Raw genomic sequence first — 21,737 nt, 5'->3', positions numbered from 1 at the left:
TGTGGGGAACACCGGTTCTGTTTGTCAAGAAAAAGGATGGCATGATGAGAATATGTGTGGATTATTTTCAGCTAAATAAGTTGATGGAAAAGAACAGATATCCACTCACGAGGATCAATGACCTGTTTGATCAATTTCGGGGAGTATTCGTGTTCTTCAAAATTGATCTTCGTTTCGGGTACCATCAGCTCAAGGTTAAAGAGACTGATGTGTATAAGATTTTTTTAGAACTTGTTATGGGCATTACGAGTTCCTGGTTATGCCATTTGGTTTGACGAATGCTTTGACTACATTTATAAATATGATGAATCGAGTATTTCAGCTATATTTGGATTAGTTTTTTGTTGTCTTCATCGACGACATTTTTATTTATTCTAATATTGAGAATGAGCACAATAAGCACCTTCGGAAAGTTCTACAGATACTCCATGAGAAACTTTAATCTAAGTTTAATAAGTGTGAATTTTGGTTGCAAGAGGTTACCTTTCTAAGTTATGTTGTTTCAGTTGAGGAGGTCCGAGTATATCCTAAAAAAGTCAAGGTTGTGGTTGAGTGGAAGTAGCAGAGGAATGTGTCTGAGATTTGAAGTTTCCTTAGCCTAGCAGGTTACTATCGAAGATTCGTTGAGGGGTTTTCGTTTATTGCAGCTCCTCTAACTCAAGCATTTGTTCTGATACAGCATGAATCTGGTAGAGTATTTGTTGTTTACAATGATGCTTCACATGTTGATTTAGTGGCGGCTTACGCATCTCAAAAATTTAAGTCACATGAAGACAATTATCCCATGCACGACCTTAAGTTGGTTGCGGTTGTCTTTGCTCTAAAAATCTAGGGGCACTATCTGTATGGTGAGAGGTGTATCATTTGACTCTGAAGGAGTCAAACTTTAGACAACGTAGATAGATTGAGTTGCTTAAAAACTACGACTGCACAATAGAGTACCATCCCGGTAAGGCCAACTTGTAGCCGATACTCTTAGTCGTAGAGCGATGACTGATTTGAGAATGATGTTTGCTTGTTTGAGTTTGTTTGCTGACGATAGTCTGCTGGCTGAGTTGCAGGTTAAACCAACTTGGGTTGATCAGATTCGAGCTAAATAATTGAGTGATGAGTCTCAGGTTTCTCGTTTTCGTCAGATTGAGGATGGCGGGACTTTTGGTTTCGGATTAAAAAATGATGGGGTTCTGTGTTTTAGGGGTCAGATATGTGTGCCTAATGATGTTGATTTTAGGCAATTGATTATGCGGGAAGCGCATAGTAGCCTTTATGTTATGCATCCCGATGGGAATAAGATGCATAGAGATAACCGAGAATTATACTAGTGGCCTAGTTTAAAACGGGAGGTAACTGCCTTTATCTCTCATTATTTGATGTATCAAAAGGTTAAGGCTGAGCATCAGCTACCTTCAAGTCTGCTATAACTAGTTAAGATTCCTTTTTGGAAGTAAAAGCGTGTGACTATGGATTTTGTTAGTGGGTTGCTCTTGATACCTACTAAGAAAGATTCAGTTTGGGTCATCATTGATCGATTGACTAAGTTTGCTCACTTCCTTCCAATCAGGACTTATTATTCGCTTCAGAGATTAACTATGTTGTATGTCTCTGAGATCGTAAGATTGCATGGAGTGCGAGTTTTGACCATCTTTGACAAAAACCCACGTTTTACTTCTTGATTCTGAAAGAAGTTTTACGAAGCCCTATGAACTCGATTGGATTTCAGTATAGCATATCATCCTCAAACTGATGGACAGTTTGAGTGAGTCATTCATATTCTAGAGAATATGCTGTGAAATTATATAATCGACTTCTGGGGTAGTTGAGAGGAGTATCTGTCACTGGCTGAGTTCGCGTATAATAATAGCTTCTAGTCAAGCATTCAGATGACACCTTACGAGGCTCTGTATGGTTATAAGTTTCGTATCCCTTTGTGTTGGAATAATTTAGGTGAGCGTTGGGTTCTAGGTCCTAATCTAGTATCTAAGAATAAGAATATGATTAGATTGATTCATGACCGTCTTAAGACAACTTTCGATCGACAAAAATCGTATGCAGATGTAAAAAGGTGAGATATTGAGTATTCTGTGGGTGATCAGGTATTTTTGAAGGTTTCTCTGTGGAAAAAAAAGTTCTTCGTTTCGGATGTAAGGGCAAGTTGAGCTTGAGGTTCATTGGATCTTACTGTATTCTAAAATTTATCGGACCTATTGCCTATCAGCTAGAGCTACCTCCTGAGTTGGATCAAATTCATGATGTGTTCCACATCTCTATGTTGAGACGGTATCGGTCTGATCCGTCTCACATTGTTTTGATTGAAGAGATTAAGGTACGACCAGATCTGACTTTTGAAGAAGAGTCTGTTCAGATTCTGGATCGAGACATCAAGGTTCTGAGGAGGAAAATTATTCCTTTGGTTAAGGTTCTGCCGCGGAATCATGGCACTGAGGAAGCTATTTGGGAATCTGAGGATTCGATTCATTAGCAATACCCGTATCTGTTTGAATCAGTAAATTTTGAGGCCGAAATTTCTTTTAGGAGGAGAGGGTTGTAACGCCCAAAAAATTTGAGTGATGTTTGTTAAATTCTGACATAATTAAGTATTAGTATCTGTGGCTAAGTGCTCTGTTTGTATGTTAGAGGTTAGGGGTTCAAACCTCACTGTTAGAAATTTGTGTCAAGAATGAGCCTGTTGGTTTAATGGTTAAACTTTTGTATACTTTTTGGTTCTGTGTTCGAATATCTGCGCATGCGGTAATGAGATATTTTATGCTACTTGGTGAAAGCCTATTAGTTTTTGTTGTTTTAAAAACCATGTTCTTTAATGTTTTTTTCCTTTTTCTTATTTTGTTCTTTTCTTTTCTTCTTTCACCTTTATTTTATTTTCTTTTTGCTTGCTTCCTTAAATTGTTACTAAGTTTAATTAGGAATTCTGCGTTGTTCATTGCATCGTTTGAAAGGTTGTTGCGTAAGTTCTGTCATTATTCTGTTTTATTTTCGTGAAATTTCGTTGTTGTTCTTCAAAGTTAGAAATTACTGTTGTTTGTCTGAACTTCAGTTAATTGTGCGATTGGGGGGTTTTGTTAGGCAAAGGTCTTGGGGGAAACGTTCCTCTAGCAATCTAAGTTCAAGTAATTGTTGTTGATTCATCGGTAAGTGTTAGTTTTTTATGGGGGTTTGCATTGAAGCTTTTGACATGTTGGGTTGATTATTGTTCTTATGTGAATTGTTTTGTTTAAGTCGTTGATTGAACCTTTAGTTTTCGTTTTTAGGCTTTGGAATCACTATTGTTGCTTCTACGTTGAATCCGTATCAGGTGTGTAACGAAAACCCAATTTTCTACGAATTACAAACACTAGAAAACATGGCTCTCGATGCCACACGGCCGTGTGTCAAGTCGTGTGGTAGGCCGTGTAACTCGCTATTTTCAAATTGAAGGTACACGAGCATGTGTCCAAGCCATATAACTCATTGTTTTGGATTTAAGATCACACAGGCTAAGGACATGGGCGTGTGTCTAGGTCGTGTAACTCACTGTTTTGGATTTAAGGTCACATGGGCCAAGGACGTGGGTGTGTGTTCAGGCCGTGTGAGGACTTATGAGTCATACGGACATGTGCTTGGCCGTGTGCCAGACCGTGTAACTCACTATTTTGAGAGACACGACTGTGTGGGCCAAATTTAAAAAATTTCTACTAGGGCCATAATCGTCGTTAGGATCAAACGTAGGCCTATCGTAGGGTCCGTACGATCTAAATTAGACATTGAAATTGTTGTCTGACAATCTGTTACTGAGTAATCTGTTATTCTGATATATACATTGTTTATGAGATTTGGTAAATCAACGTGATTGTATTACATGATCATGATCTGAAATAGTATTATTGTATACTTGTATCTGACATCTGTTAATGTTACATATTCAACGATATTGGGACTGTATAAAGAAAGAAGTTGGGCCGTTTAATAATCTGCCAAATCCGGTGGCTAAGCCACGTACATTTCTAATTCTAGCGAATTATCGCATTCTGATTTGGTAGCTAGGCTGCAATTATTCTGAAACGTGACATGCAGTCACTATGCGGTGTGTAGGGATGAATGAGTACTTGATACCCTATATGGTGTGTAAGGATGGATGGAGATGGTGTGTAGCAGTTGGGGATAGGAATCTGCATCTCTATCTAAACTGTTCTACAATTGTATTTGATATGTTTCTGTTTCTGTATCTGATTCTGAGAATTGACTGACTAAAGACGAATTGAAATCACATCTGTTATATTACTTTTTAATTAAGAATATAAGTTACACACTAAGTGAAAACTCATTTAGTCTGTTTGTTTGGATTACAGGTAACCCACAGACTTAGGCGGCTTGGTGTGGCAGGAGCTCGGTCAATTTCCCATAGTTATTTTACCATTTCTTTTATAAACTTATGCTATTGTGTGTTATTTTAGATTACGCCTTGAAGGTTTGAATTTCTATGTTGATTTAACTAATTACATTATTTTCGACTGTTGATTTCTAGTAGTAAAATGTTGGTTTATTCTGATATGAATTGATGTAACCTTCCAGACTTGGTCTAAACTTCTAGGTCAGGTAGGGGTGTTACAGATACATAATATATTAATTATTATATATTTAATAGATTTATTTTATATAAAATAATTAAAGTACTTATTGTATGTAAAATTTATTATTATATGATATGTATATGAATTGACAAAAATATTTTTTATTGTTTATTTTTATATTATATCGACAATTGAATAACTTTTATCTTTCTTATTAAATTTATAAACCTAATACTCATATTCTAATATATTTATTTCAAAACTCAAATATATTATATTAGGCCAAAATCCAAATAATATATTCATTATTATCTAAACTCAAAATAAACTAATGGCTTAATGTAGTATTTGGTACCTGAACTTTATCAAATCTTCTAATATGGTATCTCTACTTTCAAAATGTCTATTTTGGTATTTATATTTTTTTTGTTGTGATACCTTTAACTAATGATGTTAATCTTTTACTTGTCAAAACACGTGGACCACTAAAATTATGATACATGTCACTTTTTTGTTAAATTTTTTTATTTAAAATAAATCAAAAGGCCTTAAAATGAGTTACACCCAAAAATAAAAATTAAGAAAAAAAACAATAATAAACATTAAAAATAACTTATGACAATCTAGTGAATGGGTTTATAAAAAATCGTGAAATCTTTTTTTATTAAAGTAATTAAATTAAAAGTTTTTACATTTTTTTCTCTCTTTATCTTTCTTTGTCTTCTCTTATTTCTTTCATGAAGAACCTCAGTCGTCACTGCCATTCAATCGATGTATAGCTTCCGATCAGTCCTATTTGCTTGGTTTGGTCAATATTAATTGTTGTCTCATTGAGTTTGTCAAGCCTCAGATCTTCCATTTCATGGTCGTTGAGTTGATCCTTCTCCTTAGCTATGACTGTTTTGTCGACTTTGACATTTCTTTAGATTTAAAGAGGTGCAAGCCCAAAATGTTCGATGGAGGAGGCATTAGGGCAATGTTCTAAAAGAACCCATACACTCTCCTTTGTCTTCCACTTAAAAACTTTGTGCTGGGGTTCAAGAAATTTCCCTTTTTTTTGTGAAATTTTCAAACACATATGCATGTTTGGTTAGGGCTTGACCTATTCTTCCAATTCAAAATTTAATTTAATAAAAGTAATTTTTTTAAGATATTAAAATTTTAATAATATTTTGTGTATTATTACTTTTAGAGATGTGTTTTAATCTACTAAATTATGCATAATTGTTGATACTTACGTTATATTGTCATACTATAATCTATTATAGATGTATTATCGATAATTAATAAAATAGAATCATTATACCAATTGTTGAATATATGTATTAATAAAGATAGTATTTTTCTATCTATATTATAAATATTTAGAATTTATTTAAAATTTTATATTCATGATAAGTACAACTTCATTGATAAATTTAATGGCCAAAATTTTAAAATATTAATTGTTCGGAGAGTTATATATATTAATGCTACGTTTGGTTGTTAGTGTAATAACACGAAAAAAAAGCTTATTTAACACATATGTTCTAAAGTAGTTAGACATAAAAGAAAGAATAATTATTACGAATTTAAACATGCAATTAGAAAGATGAGTAAAAATTTATTGTCGAAAATAAGATCTCTTTAAAATAAGTGAAAAGTTTTCTTTTTTGTTTGCCACAAACAAGTCATATGAGTGGCTAAAAATTATCAATTGTGATTAATTTTTAGCTAACTAATAACTAAAATATGTGGATACAATGATGCTTCAACCGAACGTAACATAATAGTTTTAGTAATAGTCATATATATATATATTATGTAAATAGTATATCATCTATTATAGTTAGTGTTTAAAATCGATTTAACCGATCAGATTGAATCAATTCAAGCAAATCAATTAATAACTTTGGTTTTGTTTTTGGACCTTGATATAATGACCAATTAATAGTTAAATATATTTTTAATATATATTATTACATTAAGTAATACTGTATCACATAGTATAATAGTAATACAAAATCTTTTAATTATTATATGTTATATATTATTAATTATTTTTTCTATTAATAAAATTTTAATATAAATATGTAATGCTTAGGAATATATTTTTATAAAATAAATAAATTTTATATAATTATATTAATTATTAATGTTTATTATGGTTCTACGGTCGGTCGATTTCAGGTTCAGATTTCTTTCAGTTTAAATCTATAACAAACCTAAATTATTAGGAGCTCATTGTTGAGTTGAGAACGTTGACGTTTTAGTGCTGCAACAGTAAATAATTGGTAGAGGTTGAAAGGAGGATTAAAAAGAAAGTTAATCGTGGAGTAAATATATCTCTTTCGTATCCTAGTCGAGGTCTCCCGCGGCAAGCGATCCAAGAACTTGTTAGCTTTTCCTCCAAGTCCCAACTCAACTCTGCCACTCCAAGAACTTGTTCTCTCCAACACTGACTCTTTTCTTCTCCATTATAAAAAGTAACTAAATCTTCCTAAAATTTTCAATTCTAATCAAGATTTCCAGCATTCATAAACGCCGCCGTATCCACCCCAAGATGTTGCTCAGAATCCGCAGCCGAGACGGCCTGGAACGTGTCCAGGTCGGCGGTCCTCACGTTTCAATCTCCCAATTGAAAGCCTTAATCGAATCCCAACTCCAAATCCCCATTCACAACCAAACCCTTTCCACCGATCGCAATCTTCTCTTGGCTAAAACCCCCGCCGACCTCCTCCGTTTCACCGACATGTCCGACCCCTCCCGTCCCCTCTCCTCCTTGAACCTCTCCCACGGCTCCGTCGTTTTTCTCTACTACCAGAGCGAACGCACCGTCCGCGGCGGAGCCCCCGTCTGTCCCGCCGGATCCTTCGGGCGTAAGATGACGATGGACGACCTCATCGCTAAGCAGACAAGGATCACCCGCCAGGAATCGCCTCACTGCGATTCGGTTTCCTTCGACCGCGATTCCGCCAATGCTTTCCAGCGGTACGTCAACGAAACGCTGGCGTTCGCTGTGAAACGCGGCGGCTTTATGTACGGCACCGTCTCCGAAGAAGGTAGGGTGGAAGTCGATTTCATTTACGAGCCGCCTCAGCAAGGGATGGAAGATGATTTGATTCTCTTGAGGGATCCCGAAGAAGAGAAATTGGTTGATGCCATTGCTGCTGGGTTAGGTAGGAAGAGGGTAGGGTTTATTTTTACCCAGACGATAATGCAGGACAAAAAGGACTATAATTTTTCCAACAAGGAGGTTCTACAGGCGGCTGAGCTTCACGCTGAGAGTGGGCTGAAGGAGTGGGTGACTGTTGTGGTGAAGCTGGAAGCCAATGAAGATGGGGATGCCGATGTACATTTTGAAGCTTTCCAAATGAGTGATATGTGTGTTAAGTTATTTAAGGAAGGATGGTTCGTGACCGAGTTCGGGGAAGACGATGATCCAAAGCTTTCCAAGATGAAGAAAGAAGTCGTCGTAGGTGGGAAGGATGTTAAGGAGGTTGATAATGATTTCTTCTTGGTGGTGGTTAAGATTATCGACCATCAGGTGCATAATTCTTTATTCATTATCTGATATTCACCAATTCATGTTGTTGAATCAGTTGCTTTTTATGGTTAATACTTGTGTTTATGATTAACCTATTGATCTCCAAGGTGTGAGTGTTGCATGTGAAGTTTGCATTTTCACTATAAATTTAGCTGTTGAATTTCTTGCTCAATTTATCATGGGTGCTAAGGGTTGTTAATGATTCAGCTAAGGCAAATAATGCTGGATGTAAGTAGTTTAAAAATGTGGCATAAACGAATGTGAGTAGGGAGAGAGGAGCCATACATAAAATTATCAAAACTAGCTTTTCTGCACATGGTTTGTGTATGTGAAGAAGGAAGTACCATATATAGTTAATGTAAAGCCACACTGGTGTTATTTTTAAATGGTCTCTCGGAATTGAAGGGGCATGAGGGAGAAGTTTCAATGTAGTTTTTTATTACATCTTTCTTTTATTTTAGTTCTTACCATATACATAAGATAGATTGATTTTTGCATGTGATGGTGGTAGGGGTCTTCCCTTAAAATTATAGATTGTTTCAGCTCCTGCTGCCGGTTTGCCTTCACATTTAGGTTGGATTATATGATTAATCAGTTATTCTATTTAGTATTCGACTATTCAAGTCTGGTTGAGGTTAGAAACTCAGGTTAGATCTAAGGTTAGTGGAAAGTTGGAAGTTGTTTTTGGCTTTGGTAATGGGGTAGTATTTTTTGCAACGTAGAACCAATAGGTTCAATATGTCTAGTTTCTTTTATAATGTATGTTGTAGTTAGCCTCTAGTTATAATGTCGATGATATCCAATGAATTGACCTCCCACCTGCATTGCATTTGTTGGAAGAAACCTTAACATGGTCTGAGACCCTATTGGATACTTGATTATCTGATAACCATGAAAATAATGCTCAGCTCTTTTTGTCCTACAGCCATTAAATATCGTGTATTGCTGCTCTACAATAGTATTTAAGTTTGGAAGTAGACATGATTGTCTGGTCTTGATTGTTGTCACTCTGAGATTGATGCCTTGCACCATACCGGACAATCACTTTTGAAACAAGTAAAATCACCCTTGTTAGGCGTGTAACTATGTGCAGCGCTAATATTAGAGTATAAGGCTCCTCAAAAACATCATCGACTGTAATTTTCTGCTAGCAGACTTGTATGTGGCTTAACGAAGTCCACCTATGTTCGCAACTAGTCTTACAATAAATACAAGAGTGGTTGTTATTATGCTTTTATTTCTCAGGTTGGAGTTGGACCTGTGTTTTACTTAAGAACTTACTCTGAAACACAAATGAATGGTTGCTTTCGATGCAGGGACCTCTTTCATCAACCTTTCCTATTGAGAACCGGAACAACCTCGCGACGATGAGGACACTGAAGAATCATCTAGATAGGACAAAGAGTCTTCCATTCGTGAAGCGTATCGCGGATTTCCATTTGCTGCTGTTTCTGGCCATGTCTCATGGCCTTGGTTCTGATGTTCCAGCACTAGCAGAGTGTGTTAGCACAGAGACAGCAGTACCAGAAGGTTACCAGCTCCTAATCGAGTCCATGGCCAACACATCCTGATTCACTTATTATGCTTGGTTGTTTATTGGAAAGTACTGTATATTTATGATCATAACAACTTACTCTTTGCCATTGTTTACTAGCATCATTACCAATCTCAGTTATTCCTAGAATCTTAACATTATGCTTTACATTCAAAGCTGAAAATTGGTGAGCTGTCTCTGATACGAAATTTATGATAAAAAAAACGTTTTCAAGTGATTATTTTTAATTGACAACTATATATAAAAGCTTACCGATACAGATTTTGCTAGTTATTTATATTTGAAGAGAATACATGCCACTGGTTTCTTTAATTTTTATGAAAAAAGTAATTTAATTTTCAAATTAGTCTATTTTGAATATATAATTAATTAATCTGATTTAAAATAATAAAATTTTTTCAAATTTGATTTATTACAGATGGAAATGAATAGCTTAAAATTTAAAGACTTTATCGAATAACACATTTTTTGCATTTTTTGAACTTTTTGTATGTTTCATATTTTAAAAATGAATTTTAATTTTTTTTATAAATTTGCTAAAAAGAATAAAAAATATTTTTTAATATTTATATACTTTTAAAGAGTCAAGGATCAAATTGACATAAAAAAAATATAGCCACTTATTGTCTTAAAATTAGACTAAAATTTGAAAGAGTATTAAGGAACTGAAATATATTTAAGAATTTTAGACAATAATATTAAGGCGAGTATTTGATATAATAAATATTAAAAGATTGAAATAAATGTTTTATTATTCACTTATGAACCCAAAATAATTTTATTTAATTTTTGGACACATACAGAATTTTGGTTGAAGATATATATTTTTTCAAAATGAAAAATCCAGAAGAGTAGTCATAAGTCTTTTATTCGCATTTTTATTATTTTCGCTCTCCCTTCCATTCCATATTTGAATTTAAATGGAGATGGCGACTTTTAAGAGTAAAAAGAATAATCAGAGACTTGAAAACACACCCTCCTTTCCATTTCCATTCATTCTTTCTCTGTCGAAAGGTTCTTGAGTGATGGCGTCCCAACAACACCTGGAGAAGATGCAGCTCCGTCAGAACTATAGGAATCTTTGGCACACTGATCTCATCACTACCATTCATCGCCACCCTCTTTGTATAAACTTATTTCTCTTTTTTTTGCTTCTTTTTCTTTTTCCTTTTTCTAGTTTTTGTTTTATTGATTCTTTTTTTCTTTCCTTTTTTGTGTTTTTCGTCAGATTGTTGCTTTGCTTTATGGTGGTAAGTAATTCCGGATTTTTCTTTTTATTATCTTTTTTCCGCATCGTAGATCTGCTACCTTTGTCTTCTCAATTGTGTGTTTTTCTATAGTGTTTCTCATTTATAATTAGTTGCAATAGGGGTTTTGCCAATCATGTTTTAGGCTTTGCAGAATAGGAGGTTGTTTACTTGAGTGACCTAGTGTTCACTTTGCTTACTTTCATGTTTCTGTTCCTGAATTTGAATGATCAATTATCTTTTCGGGAATGCTTCATTTCACTTTTTCGCCTTATGCTTGATAGTATTTAAATTTTAATGATGTTTGATGGAAGATATTAGATATCTTTTCGCCATGGAAAATACTCCCTTCTTGCCTCGGCTTTTTACTGGTTTAGTGGGTGGTGGTGAGCAAGAAAACCTAAAAAAACGAAAAGCAATTCCAACCATAGTGTTCTGTTCGATTTCACTTCGGTTTAATTTAATTCAGTTTTGTCACTGTTCATTAGTTAGAAAGCCATAGTTATCCTAACTCAACTGAATTTCATTTTTTATTTAATTTATAATACAAAAATAACTATTTATATTTAAATTAGTAAAAAAACTTTGAATACTATTGTGATACCATTCACACACTCTAGAGTTGAGACTCAGAAAAGTAGAGGGACTCTGGTAAAGAAGGATGAGAGCTTAGTGTGTCAGGATTTCTAGAGAGAGGAAAGAAGTTCTTATACTATGTTGCACCTTGGGGGTATTTATAGGTAAGTGAGGGTTCCTGGGTGGTCTCCTCTTAAGGTGATCGCATCTGTTAATAGCGGATGGCTTAACAGAGGATCTAATTGGATGGTTAAGGATGGACGGTCCCTCTTGTGGGTGGTATGAGGCATGCAGATCGTTGGTCATTGAGTGACTACCGGATGGTACAAGACGGAGGGTCACTCACAAGTGTCTCCCCGGTTGGTTCTCATGTTGCCACGTGTCCCAATTGGGGTAGGGGTATAACAACTATATATATTTAAAAAAGTTAAAAAAACTGATGAACAAAACTGATCAGAACCTCTGTGAACTTTGATTCCTCTTGGCCATCTTTGATATTCGATTTCAGTCTGGTTTCTGAAAAACCAAATTACTGCGTGGTAACCGCAAATATTTTTCAAAATCAATCTGAAGTGAGCCATTACAACCCTTACTTTTTAGCTCTTTCCTGGTAAATGATGTGCTGAATTTCTGCATAAGCTAAAACCCTTCCCTCTGTCCCTCGCCTTTTTTTAGTTTCATTAGTTTAACACTTTAAAACCGTCTAATCATACTTCTGTCACCAATTTATTGTTTATTTTTCCTGTTCTTTTGTAGTGGACCATGTGCATCCTACATGCTCCGGAAACGAGCGCTTTATGGTGACATGTCAAGGTAATTGACCCATTTCGTTCATCTTTGAAGTACAATTCAATGGTATAGCATCTTGTTTTCAACATCGCCTCTTGTCTTTGTTGTAGGTATACATGTTGTGCTGGTTATATGCCATGTAGTGGTAGGTGTGGAGAGAGTAAATGTCCCGAGTTTTGCCTTTGCACTGAGGTAGGAAAGGAAGTTTGTTTATGTGGTCTGTATTGCTTTTGCTGTTACTTCAACTAGTGCCTTAATTTTTAGAATCTAAGATTTGTATATTTGTGTTTTAATTTCAGGTTTTCCTCTGTTTTGGAAACTCTGTGGCCTCTACCCGATTCCTCTTGCAAGATGAATTCAACATTCAAACAACAAAATGTGACAATTGCATCATTGTAATCTTTCTGCTCCTACGTCTGTTTCTTTGATCTGTAATTATTTTTGCACTTCCTGGCTATTGATTAGACATATTGCCCCTTGATATACAGGGTTTCATGTTCTGCTTACAACAAATTGCATGCATATTCTCCCTAGTTGCAATGATTGTTGGAAGCGATGAGATTCAAGAGGCATCACAAATACTGAGTTGTTTGGCTGATATGGTTTACTGCACGTAAAGTCTTACATTCCTTTCAGCTCTATCAATGTCTTTGCTAGTTCTCCTCAAAGATACCATACTGAAAGTAGTCTTTTATTTTGCTTTTTTTTTCCAGGGTCTGTGCATGTATGCAGGTATGAAGTGCATCTAACACATGCAATTGGGAAACTTATTATCCTTTTTTGGAACCATGTCTTAACATTTTCTCTTGTTACAGACGCAACATAAGGTTGAAATGGACAAACGAGACGGCAAGTTTGGTCCACAACCAATGGCAGTCCCCCCTGTTCAGCAGATGTCTCGCATTGATCAACCAGTTCCTCCTGCAGCTGGCTATCCACCAGCAGCATATGGACAGCCTTATCCAGCTCAAGGTTACCCGCCCGCTGCATACCCTCCTCCTTAGTACCCACCATCTGGTTATTCTAGGTAAATATTTCTCTGGGTTACTTGTTGGTTGCAAGCACTAGTGTGGGTTACTAAGACATGGATAGGGCTTTGATTTGCATGCTGCAAATTACGTAGTGATATATTTTTAAGCGTGATTTGCTTTTCGTGTTGCTGATTTGAACAGCTAAAGGTTTAAAAAGTAGATATACCATGAACATGTCTGCTCTCAATAGTTTATGCAAATTTGTAAAAGTTAAGACATTAGATCGGAACCGTCTTATTGAGGTGATATAATCAACGGGCTGTGATCCAATTGCACAGCTTCTAACCTTGGGGAATTTTTTATTTGGAAATGATAAAACCCTGCCTTTTTTCTCACATCTACGGCGGCAATGAGTTAATTGCTTTTAAAGCACGTCTTAGATCGGCTATAAAACGAATTGTTAGTACTAATTATAGAAATTAGAATGCAAAATTAGGTAGTTTGTTTACAAAGCAAGGTCGATCAGCCTTATCCTTAATCACATGCTCAACAATATTTTCTTTTCAAGCAATATCTTATTGCTTCTATACAATTTATCAAATATACATGTATTGTGCAGTTGGAAAAGAAAATTGAATAGATTTTAAGGGCTAATTTACTTTTGCTTTTGTAGAGTACAAAATTTTTTGTATAAAATTACTCAGTTTTTTTTTGAGAGGGAAAGAAGATGACGGAGTTTAAACCTGCGCCATTTAGATGACCGATAGAAGCACTAACTACAAATAAGTCTTAGCTTGGTTTAAGATTCTAAACGTTTAGCTTAGCCATCAAAAGTATTCTTGAAAAAATAAAATATATATTTTGGACATGATATTGTGAAGTAAATATATATATATTTTCAAAAACCCAAAGCTAAATAGCAACAACAAATAAATAATTTAGTTCAAATGTGATTTTCAAGGATTAAGAGTTCGTTTGATTCATGAAAAATAGCTTCTAGAAAATGATATTTAAAAAATCTGATATTTTATTGTGTTTGGATGACTTTATATAAAATATTTTTCGTTGTTGGATAGATTTTAAAAGAAAATGTAAATTTGCAAGCATTAAACATTCAATTCAATGATACTCCTTTCAAAATTCTTTATTAACATAAACTTATTTGTATTTCATTTAAAATAATAATAATCCTTTATTTTTGGTATTTACATTAAATAACATTTATTGATAAATTGAAGTAATTATAAGTTGTCTAAAATTCAATATAATCACCAAAAATGAGAAAAGAAAAAGTTGATGTAGAAGTAGGTGAATCGTGAATCCGGTAAAATTAGTTACTCTTCAATGTCGTCCCCAACTTCATCACGGAGAACCAACGTGTGGGGAGTAACTTCGATGTTGCCTGCCTTGTTTCTTAGGATGTTAAAGCGATGAAAAAAATATAGGTCCAAGCTTGGTGTAAGCAGTCATAATTGAGACTCAAATGCCAAGATATGGTTATACCAACATTCCCTGTAAAGATCCCCATACTTATTAAATTCAGATTCTGAGAGCCTTTAAGCATCATTCAGTTGCCAATTCTTCACAAAATTTAGCATAAAGACTTGGCGTCTGTTAAAATAAAGCAAAACCAAATAGTTAGAGATAAAAATAAATTAACAAAGAATTGAGATTCAAACCACAAGGCCAAAGACCCCTTTAATTAATGTAATTGAAACTGATCGAATCCAAATATATAAATATTAATGTAATTGAAACCAATCTATGTTTATAAAAAAAAACTTATTCTATTTAACTAAATTAATTTATTTCATCTAGTTTAGAAATAGTTAAATTGTTGCAAATTATAGAAAAAGAAGGTAGAAAAAAAAGTGGAGAATTAGCTATAATATATCGTAATTATATATAAAAATTGTCATAAAATAAACATCTTAGGATGATGTGTAAGTAATTTCTAGCACTATTGGAAATATAAGATTGCTAATGTTAGAAAATATGTCCATGTATTTGAACTATGAATAAATAAAATTTTCATTTCACTGTTATATTTTTTGTATTTCTATATTTCATATTTTGCATGAATAATAAAATTGTGACAAGCAAATGTTAGCTCATTGATTGTCTAAGTTCAAACTAACAATAACTGGCACTGTAAAAATGTTTACATTGCGAGAAATAAGTCTGTAATCTCGTAAAAGAATCAAAGTGAGCATTTGATTCAAATATTGAGAAAGATTATTATGTCTTCTACAATTCCAATTGAGGAGATGGTTAGTTTTGGCTATTGGAGCAATTGAGTCCATGGGTAGAGACATAGATGTATTCATTGAAAGAATGATACATTGGACTGGATCCAAGATGAGTTAATTCTGAATCCGTTTGTAAATTAATTCACTTGTGACATTCATGGTATGATTTACCTAAATCCCGAGTTAGTCACTAACCATACATATGTTGCTCATGTGCTTTGATATAAGTGGAGGCCAATGCTATAAAGATGATCGAGCTGATAGCCGGTATGTTGGATACATGACTTGTGTATGACATGATTTTACTAGCAACAGTGGAATTTATAACTCAATTAAAGAGTTAACGATATCCTCTCATTGACATTGTTTGGATTGATAAATATAGAACGTGACCACGGGTTATTAGTTCTCGAACTAGCAATTTATCACAATCATTTGTTGATAGTGATCATATTAATCACTAAGAAGACACAATGGTGACAATGAGATAAAATAGGATTGTATTGAGTGAACGAATTTAACTCAAATGAATTAGTAATATCTTATGAGGGTAACACACATGACAAGGTCATTGGACAAAATAGTTGGATGAATTGCTTTAGTAAAGAGTATACAATAAGGAGTTTTCAATCATGGTACTTCTTGTGGACTGACTCCATGAATAAGTAATTGCGAATTATCAAAACGATACTTCTGAACATAATTACAATTACTAGATTCTAATTGCATATGTCTAATTGGTCCCTCCGCTAGCTCAACAAAAGCTCGATCGGACTGTATTTGAATCAGAAGAAAATTCTACGACTTTGGAAGTAATTTAATTGAGTTGATTTGTTCGATGTGGAATTACATTTGGTGGTTGTAAGAATTGTTCAACTAGAGAATTTGACTAAAGAATTTTCTTGAAAAATTAATTTCAAATCTAAGTGATTTTTGGAAAAATTAATTTTGATCAAATAAAATTAAATTATTAAAAATTAATATGATATTTTTGGAAATTAATTTTGAAGTCAGATAATTGGCCAAATGGGTAATTAAACTTGAAAATTGAACCTAATATCGTAAATTAGGCTCGAGAGCCCAAAACCGAGACCAGGACCCAAAAATTGGTCGAATCGGGTCTGGCATATGAAACCGGGCCAATGGTCCAATCGGTCGCTAAATCGGATCAATCGGGTGTCATTGGTTGGGATCAAACCGACAACAACCAAACCAGCTTGGGGTGCCGGTGGCTATGACAGTAGCATTTTGGTGGCCGGCAAATGGTCGGCCACAGTGGGTCTTTAGTGGTTGAGTAGTGGAAGAGTTACATTCCTACTGAGACTTTATCAGAGAATTTGATTTCAGATTAAATATTCTAAAAATAATAATATTTTAATAGATTTAATATTAAATTAAATTTAATGCTTATTTTAATAGTATTTTATTAATTTAATATTAAAGTGATTAAGTTTAATCATAGTTGAAGTCTCTAAACTCTCCCTATATAAAGAGAGTTTTGAGTCATTATTTTTCACACACTTGAATTCAAAAGAAAGTTGTAGAGAAAAAATTCTCTGAAGAAATTATTTCAGAAAATTTCTAGAGATATTTTTCTTATTTACAACTTTGCCTAAAAGTCTAGAGAAATTGCGAAATTACACCACTGGTAATTTTTGTGAAAAATTTTCTGATTCGAAGTGAGTTTACACTCGACAGACGTGAGCTTGAGGATAGTGAAGAAGACTACTCAATTGAATCGTTCATCCTAGACGAATCAAAAATGTACAATTTTGTTTAAATGTGCATTATTTTAGATATCACAACCAAGTTCTTGTTTTGGAAAAAAATTTAAAACTCTGATTTTCCCCTAAATTTATTTTTCGTTGCGTTTTCCTAACCTGATTTACCAACAACTAACTCAAGTAGTTTTTAGAATGGTTCTAGAATTGGACTAAACAGACCAATTGAATCTTGAATTGGCAGCCCAACCAATACCAAAAAATCGGAGGAAGATTGAACCAACACAAAAATGGTTGAATCGATAAAAAATTAATTGAACTGAGTAAAAAATTGGTTAAAAATTAGTTGAATCAAATTTAAATTAGTTTAAATATTTAATTATTTACAATTTATAAAATGAATGTTTATTTATATTATTATTTATTTGTATTTGTTGTTTTTTTTTATTTTTATGATTTTTCTACGCATTTTTAAATGTTTGTAATTTTTTAGAATTTTTAATTTTAAACCAGTTGAACCGACGATTGAATCGAAAATCGATGATTTGGTCGATTTGACCACTAATATAGTCCTTAAAACATTGATTTTCAAAATCAAACAAGGGAACGTAATTCCCAAATTTTATAATATCACCAAGAATGTAAACTTCTATGGTTCCAAGATTGTAAAATTCCTGGGGTAATGTAAGATTCCGACATAGGATTTTCTTATTTGAGTTTCAAATATTATTTTGAGGCAGCATTCTCACATTCCTAACAGTATCAAATAAGATTTTATTCTTACTTTGATACATGCACGAATGCGTTGAAACTCAAAATTAATTTTACCAAAGCTACTCGTTTTCAAGTCTAAAAGATTAATCGATTTGCAATGCATTTTTGGATGGGGTCAATACATTTCTTTTTGTAACACCCCAAACTCACTCCTGAAGTCCAGTTGGATCTGGAGCATCATAATGGTTGTCGGTGCCACTCGCTCGATTAATCATTCAATTATTACACAATAAAACATAAAACATAAACATACAGATAATAAATCATTTAACAAAATCCTACCTATAAATCATTTAAAAAGATTAAAATCATTTAACACATCTTAGTCAAACAGTCAAACAATTAACAATATAACCAACCAATCTAATGGTTCTAAATACATGCCAATTTATAGATTATGGATTGTGGAGACTCTTTGGCAATGGTGCTCGAGCACGAACTATTTATAACTCGCACATGAAATTAAAAACCCAAACATTAAGCTTTTCACCGCTTAATGGTGATCTCTAAATTCTAACTTTACCATATATTAGAGTTAATTAAAAAGTAATTTAAAAACAAATTTGAAACACTTTGAATAGGATTTTTAGTAAAATCCATGAAATATTTTTAAAACAATGTAAAAACAAGATTTCTACTATTTGTACAATTTCATAAAATATTTTTAATGACAAATTGTAATTTTTCAATAACATTATTCTTATTATTTTTATCAATTTTCATAACATGTCGATATATATAATTTATAGTTTAAAATTATCTCAAGTAATAACACATGTAGAAAATGCATTTAAATACACAACTACCCAATTGAACACCAAACAATCAATGAAAAATGTACAACACACTTTTTATGTAACACCCCTATCTCGTATCCGTCGCCGGGTTAGGGTTATGAGGCATTACCGGACATAACAGGATAAAACATAATCACGAAACACTCTTAATCACTTAATCATGAAGTTACTTTTATGACTTTGTCAGACTTAACTAATCACAAATAGATTCAATTACAAATCATAAATTACAAATCAACACTATTAAAATTTATCATTTATTCCATACTTAATAGTCAACTTTACTGACATATACTAAACCATCAAAACAATTAACGATGCAAGTATTACCATCACAATCGAATTCTAATACTCATGACATATTCGGACTTATATACCTTTCATATCAATTTACATTTTAACTTATTACCAAATTCATATATAGATGTGCAATTCATTTGAGTCAAATAAATAAATAAAAGCAAAACATTTAGATATAATATGTTATGTCAAATAAATATATTTATTCACAAAAAAAAACCTTATCAATTAACAACCACACCATTACATATTCATGCTATTATAACAAATAATTTGCCATAACATTTAAATTTCTCAAATATATGAGTCTTAACCGAATGCATGTAGTATTAAAACAATAGATATGTCATGCTTAAATAGCCAACAAATTTCATGTAATTTATACACATTTAATCAAAATCATTTAACATATTCAAACCTAATATTTATCCAATTCACGTATATATATTCATAACATTATTTAACCATTTACATATCATGTCCGAAAATATAAGTTCTTTACACTTAGACTTATAACAACCTATAAGGTCGAACATGCACAGGTGTTTAATCATCCATTAACTAAGAAATAATATTCAATTCATGAACCTATTTTTAAGCCATATAAGCTTAATCAAAGCATCATCTAAATCCAATATGTCAAAAGCAATAATACTAAACTTTACCTATCAAACATATTTGCCTTAGCCGAATATATACATTACCTAAACTTAATTAACCATGCACATGATAACATAAACATATACTCCATATTGTCCCTTAAACTATATGCATCAAAGCCAAATTCAAACAAAAAGAGATAAGCCATTTTCGCATGGCTTTTAATTACACATACACATTGGATCCAAAATCAACATGTTAACTATGCTATACATGCCATATACTTGAAAATAACTTAGCAAAGTACCAAAAGAAAATGTCGATAGTGTGATGGGCTTGGTTGACGATCCCCGAGCTCGTAACGACTTTAAAATCTATAAAACAAAGTAAACAAATACAAACACACAATAAGCTAATTGGAACTTATTAAGTCATAAGCATAAACACATATAATAATTATGACTTGTAACATTGAATTAATAAAGCTAAAATTCACATCATTCACAGTAAAGAAATATCATCTACTACTATATTATACGTTGATCACATATACAAAATACATGACCGAATATGGTCTTTCATAAACATATATAAAATTTTACTCTTGTCATCATAAATAATACTATAAGCCAAATCAAATTTGTATACAATCATGATATTTCACAGCTTATATTCACATATCTTATATAATGTCAAGAAATCAACTCACCTCGTTTTCATATATATAATTAACTAACACATACCTGAACAGGTAGTTCAATTTCACAATCGATCTTTACTGAATATTACCCGTTGAACCGTTTGGAACTAAAAAGAATACGTGGATATTCGGAAGCTCGTACAATGCCAACGTCCCAGACGTGGTTTTACATGTAATCATATATCGATGCCATTATCCCAAACAGGGTCTTACACGTAAACACAAACGGATGCAAACGTCCCAGACATGGTCTTTCACGATAACACATATCGGAAATCCTATGTCATGACATATGTATCCTAACTATTTCCTAGGGTTCGTACGGGACTTCCGGATACTAAATCTCGAACGAATCGAACTTGGAATTTAATCTCCCAATCATATATGCATTCGGCAATACCAAAAAAAAATTTCATGATAATCTCATTCACAATATAGCATAAATATATATCATAATTTATCAACATTTATATGCTTATCGACTTACCTCGGATGTCGCCGACTGTTAAATCGGCTACTCGACCACCTTTGTCTTTCCCCGACCCAAATCCGATTTCTTAAATTCTTGATCTAAACATATTCAAATTAAGCTTATTTAAACACCATTCTATTCAATTTAGCCTAAAAACATATAAATGAGAAAATTACAATTTTCCCCTAACATTTCACACTTTTTACAATTTAGTCCTTTTTGCTTGAAACACAAAACCCACAAAATTTGACTACACTCCTTAAGGGCCAAATATTCCTAGTGTCCATACAAGCCCACACATTTCATTTATTTCACATTTTAGCTCCTCAAAAATTTATTTTTACAATTTAACCCTAATTACTCAAATTCATCAAAAATTCAAAGACAAAACATGTTAATATTTCACATATCTTTCATATTTCATCATCAATTATCACAAAGCTCAAGCATTCATCAATGGCATTTCTCAAAATCATCAACAATTCACAAAATTAAGACATGGGTTTTGAAGTATTCAAAGCAACGATCTCAAAAATGTAAAAATTATCAAAAACTGAACAAAAACTAACCTTGAATTAAGCTTCAAAATGGCCGAATGTTTCAAGCTTTCAAACCTTGTTTTTCTTTTCTACATTCGGTGAAGAAAAATGAACATAAAATGGTGGTTTTTTTTTAATGTTTTGTTTTATTATAACATATATTATTATATTATTATTATTTTAACTTTTATTTTTTTATATATATAAAAATTTATATCATCATTATGCCATCCACTACCTATTATTATTGGCTAAATTACAACATAAGGCCTCCAACTTATAAAGACAACAACAATTAGGCACTTTCTTAATTAACCATCAAATTTTCATTTTACGCGATTAAGCCCCCTTTTTTT

The 21,737-nt window shown here is 32.9% G+C and overlaps 2 protein-coding genes and 1 long non-coding RNA gene across 3 annotated transcripts; 2 read left to right on the top strand and 1 right to left on the bottom strand.

Moving 5' to 3' along the window:
• The first annotated feature begins 6,788 nt into the window (after nt 1–6,788).
• LOC121220107 (NPL4-like protein 1) lies at nt 6,789–9,793 on the top strand. Its single transcript, XM_041099297.1, has 2 exons — nt 6,789–8,091; nt 9,408–9,793. Exons 1-2 carry the CDS (start codon nt 7,108–7,110, stop codon nt 9,660–9,662), a joined length of 1,239 nt encoding a protein of 412 aa, XP_040955231.1. The 5' UTR covers nt 6,789–7,107; the 3' UTR covers nt 9,663–9,793.
• A 735-nt stretch (nt 9,794–10,528) lies between these two features.
• LOC107947868 (uncharacterized) lies at nt 10,529–13,624 on the top strand. Its single transcript, XM_016882377.2, has 8 exons — nt 10,529–10,771; nt 10,875–10,896; nt 12,226–12,282; nt 12,369–12,450; nt 12,558–12,653; nt 12,747–12,871; nt 12,972–12,990; nt 13,074–13,624. Exons 1-8 carry the CDS (start codon nt 10,672–10,674, stop codon nt 13,260–13,262), a joined length of 690 nt encoding a protein of 229 aa, XP_016737866.2. The 5' UTR covers nt 10,529–10,671; the 3' UTR covers nt 13,263–13,624.
• A 5,886-nt stretch (nt 13,625–19,510) lies between these two features.
• LOC121220106 (uncharacterized) lies at nt 19,511–21,524 on the bottom strand. The gene is made up of 3 exons (XR_005917271.1): nt 21,412–21,524; nt 20,858–20,940; nt 19,511–20,044 (listed from the first exon to the last, which is right to left on the bottom strand). It is a non-coding gene; the product is annotated as an uncharacterized lncRNA (long non-coding RNA).
• Nucleotides 21,525–21,737: the final 213 nt, after the last annotated feature.

The sequence above is a fragment of the Gossypium hirsutum genome, chromosome D08 (assembly GCF_007990345.1).
Source record: "Gossypium hirsutum isolate 1008001.06 chromosome D08, Gossypium_hirsutum_v2.1, whole genome shotgun sequence".
Lineage (NCBI taxonomy): Eukaryota > Viridiplantae > Streptophyta > Magnoliopsida > Malvales > Malvaceae > Gossypium > Gossypium hirsutum.
This window is presented reverse-complemented; position numbering and strand designations above follow the sequence as displayed.

Excerpts from the sequence above, each read along its gene's own strand:
- LOC121220107 (XM_041099297.1), top strand. The coding sequence starts at position 7,108 with ATGTTGCTCAGAATCCGCAGCCGAGACGGCCTGGAACGTGTCCAGGTC. Across the intron at positions 8,092-9,407 it reads TTAAGATTATCGACCATCAG|GGACCTCTTTCATCAACCTT; the intron begins GTGCATAATTCT and ends CTTTCGATGCAG.
- LOC107947868 (XM_016882377.2), top strand. The coding sequence starts at position 10,672 with ATGGCGTCCCAACAACACCTGGAGAAGATGCAGCTCCGTCAGAACTAT. Across the intron at positions 10,772-10,874 it reads CATTCATCGCCACCCTCTTT|ATTGTTGCTTTGCTTTATGG; the intron begins GTATAAACTTAT and ends GTTTTTCGTCAG. Across the intron at positions 12,283-12,368 it reads CTTTATGGTGACATGTCAAG|GTATACATGTTGTGCTGGTT; the intron begins GTAATTGACCCA and ends TCTTTGTTGTAG.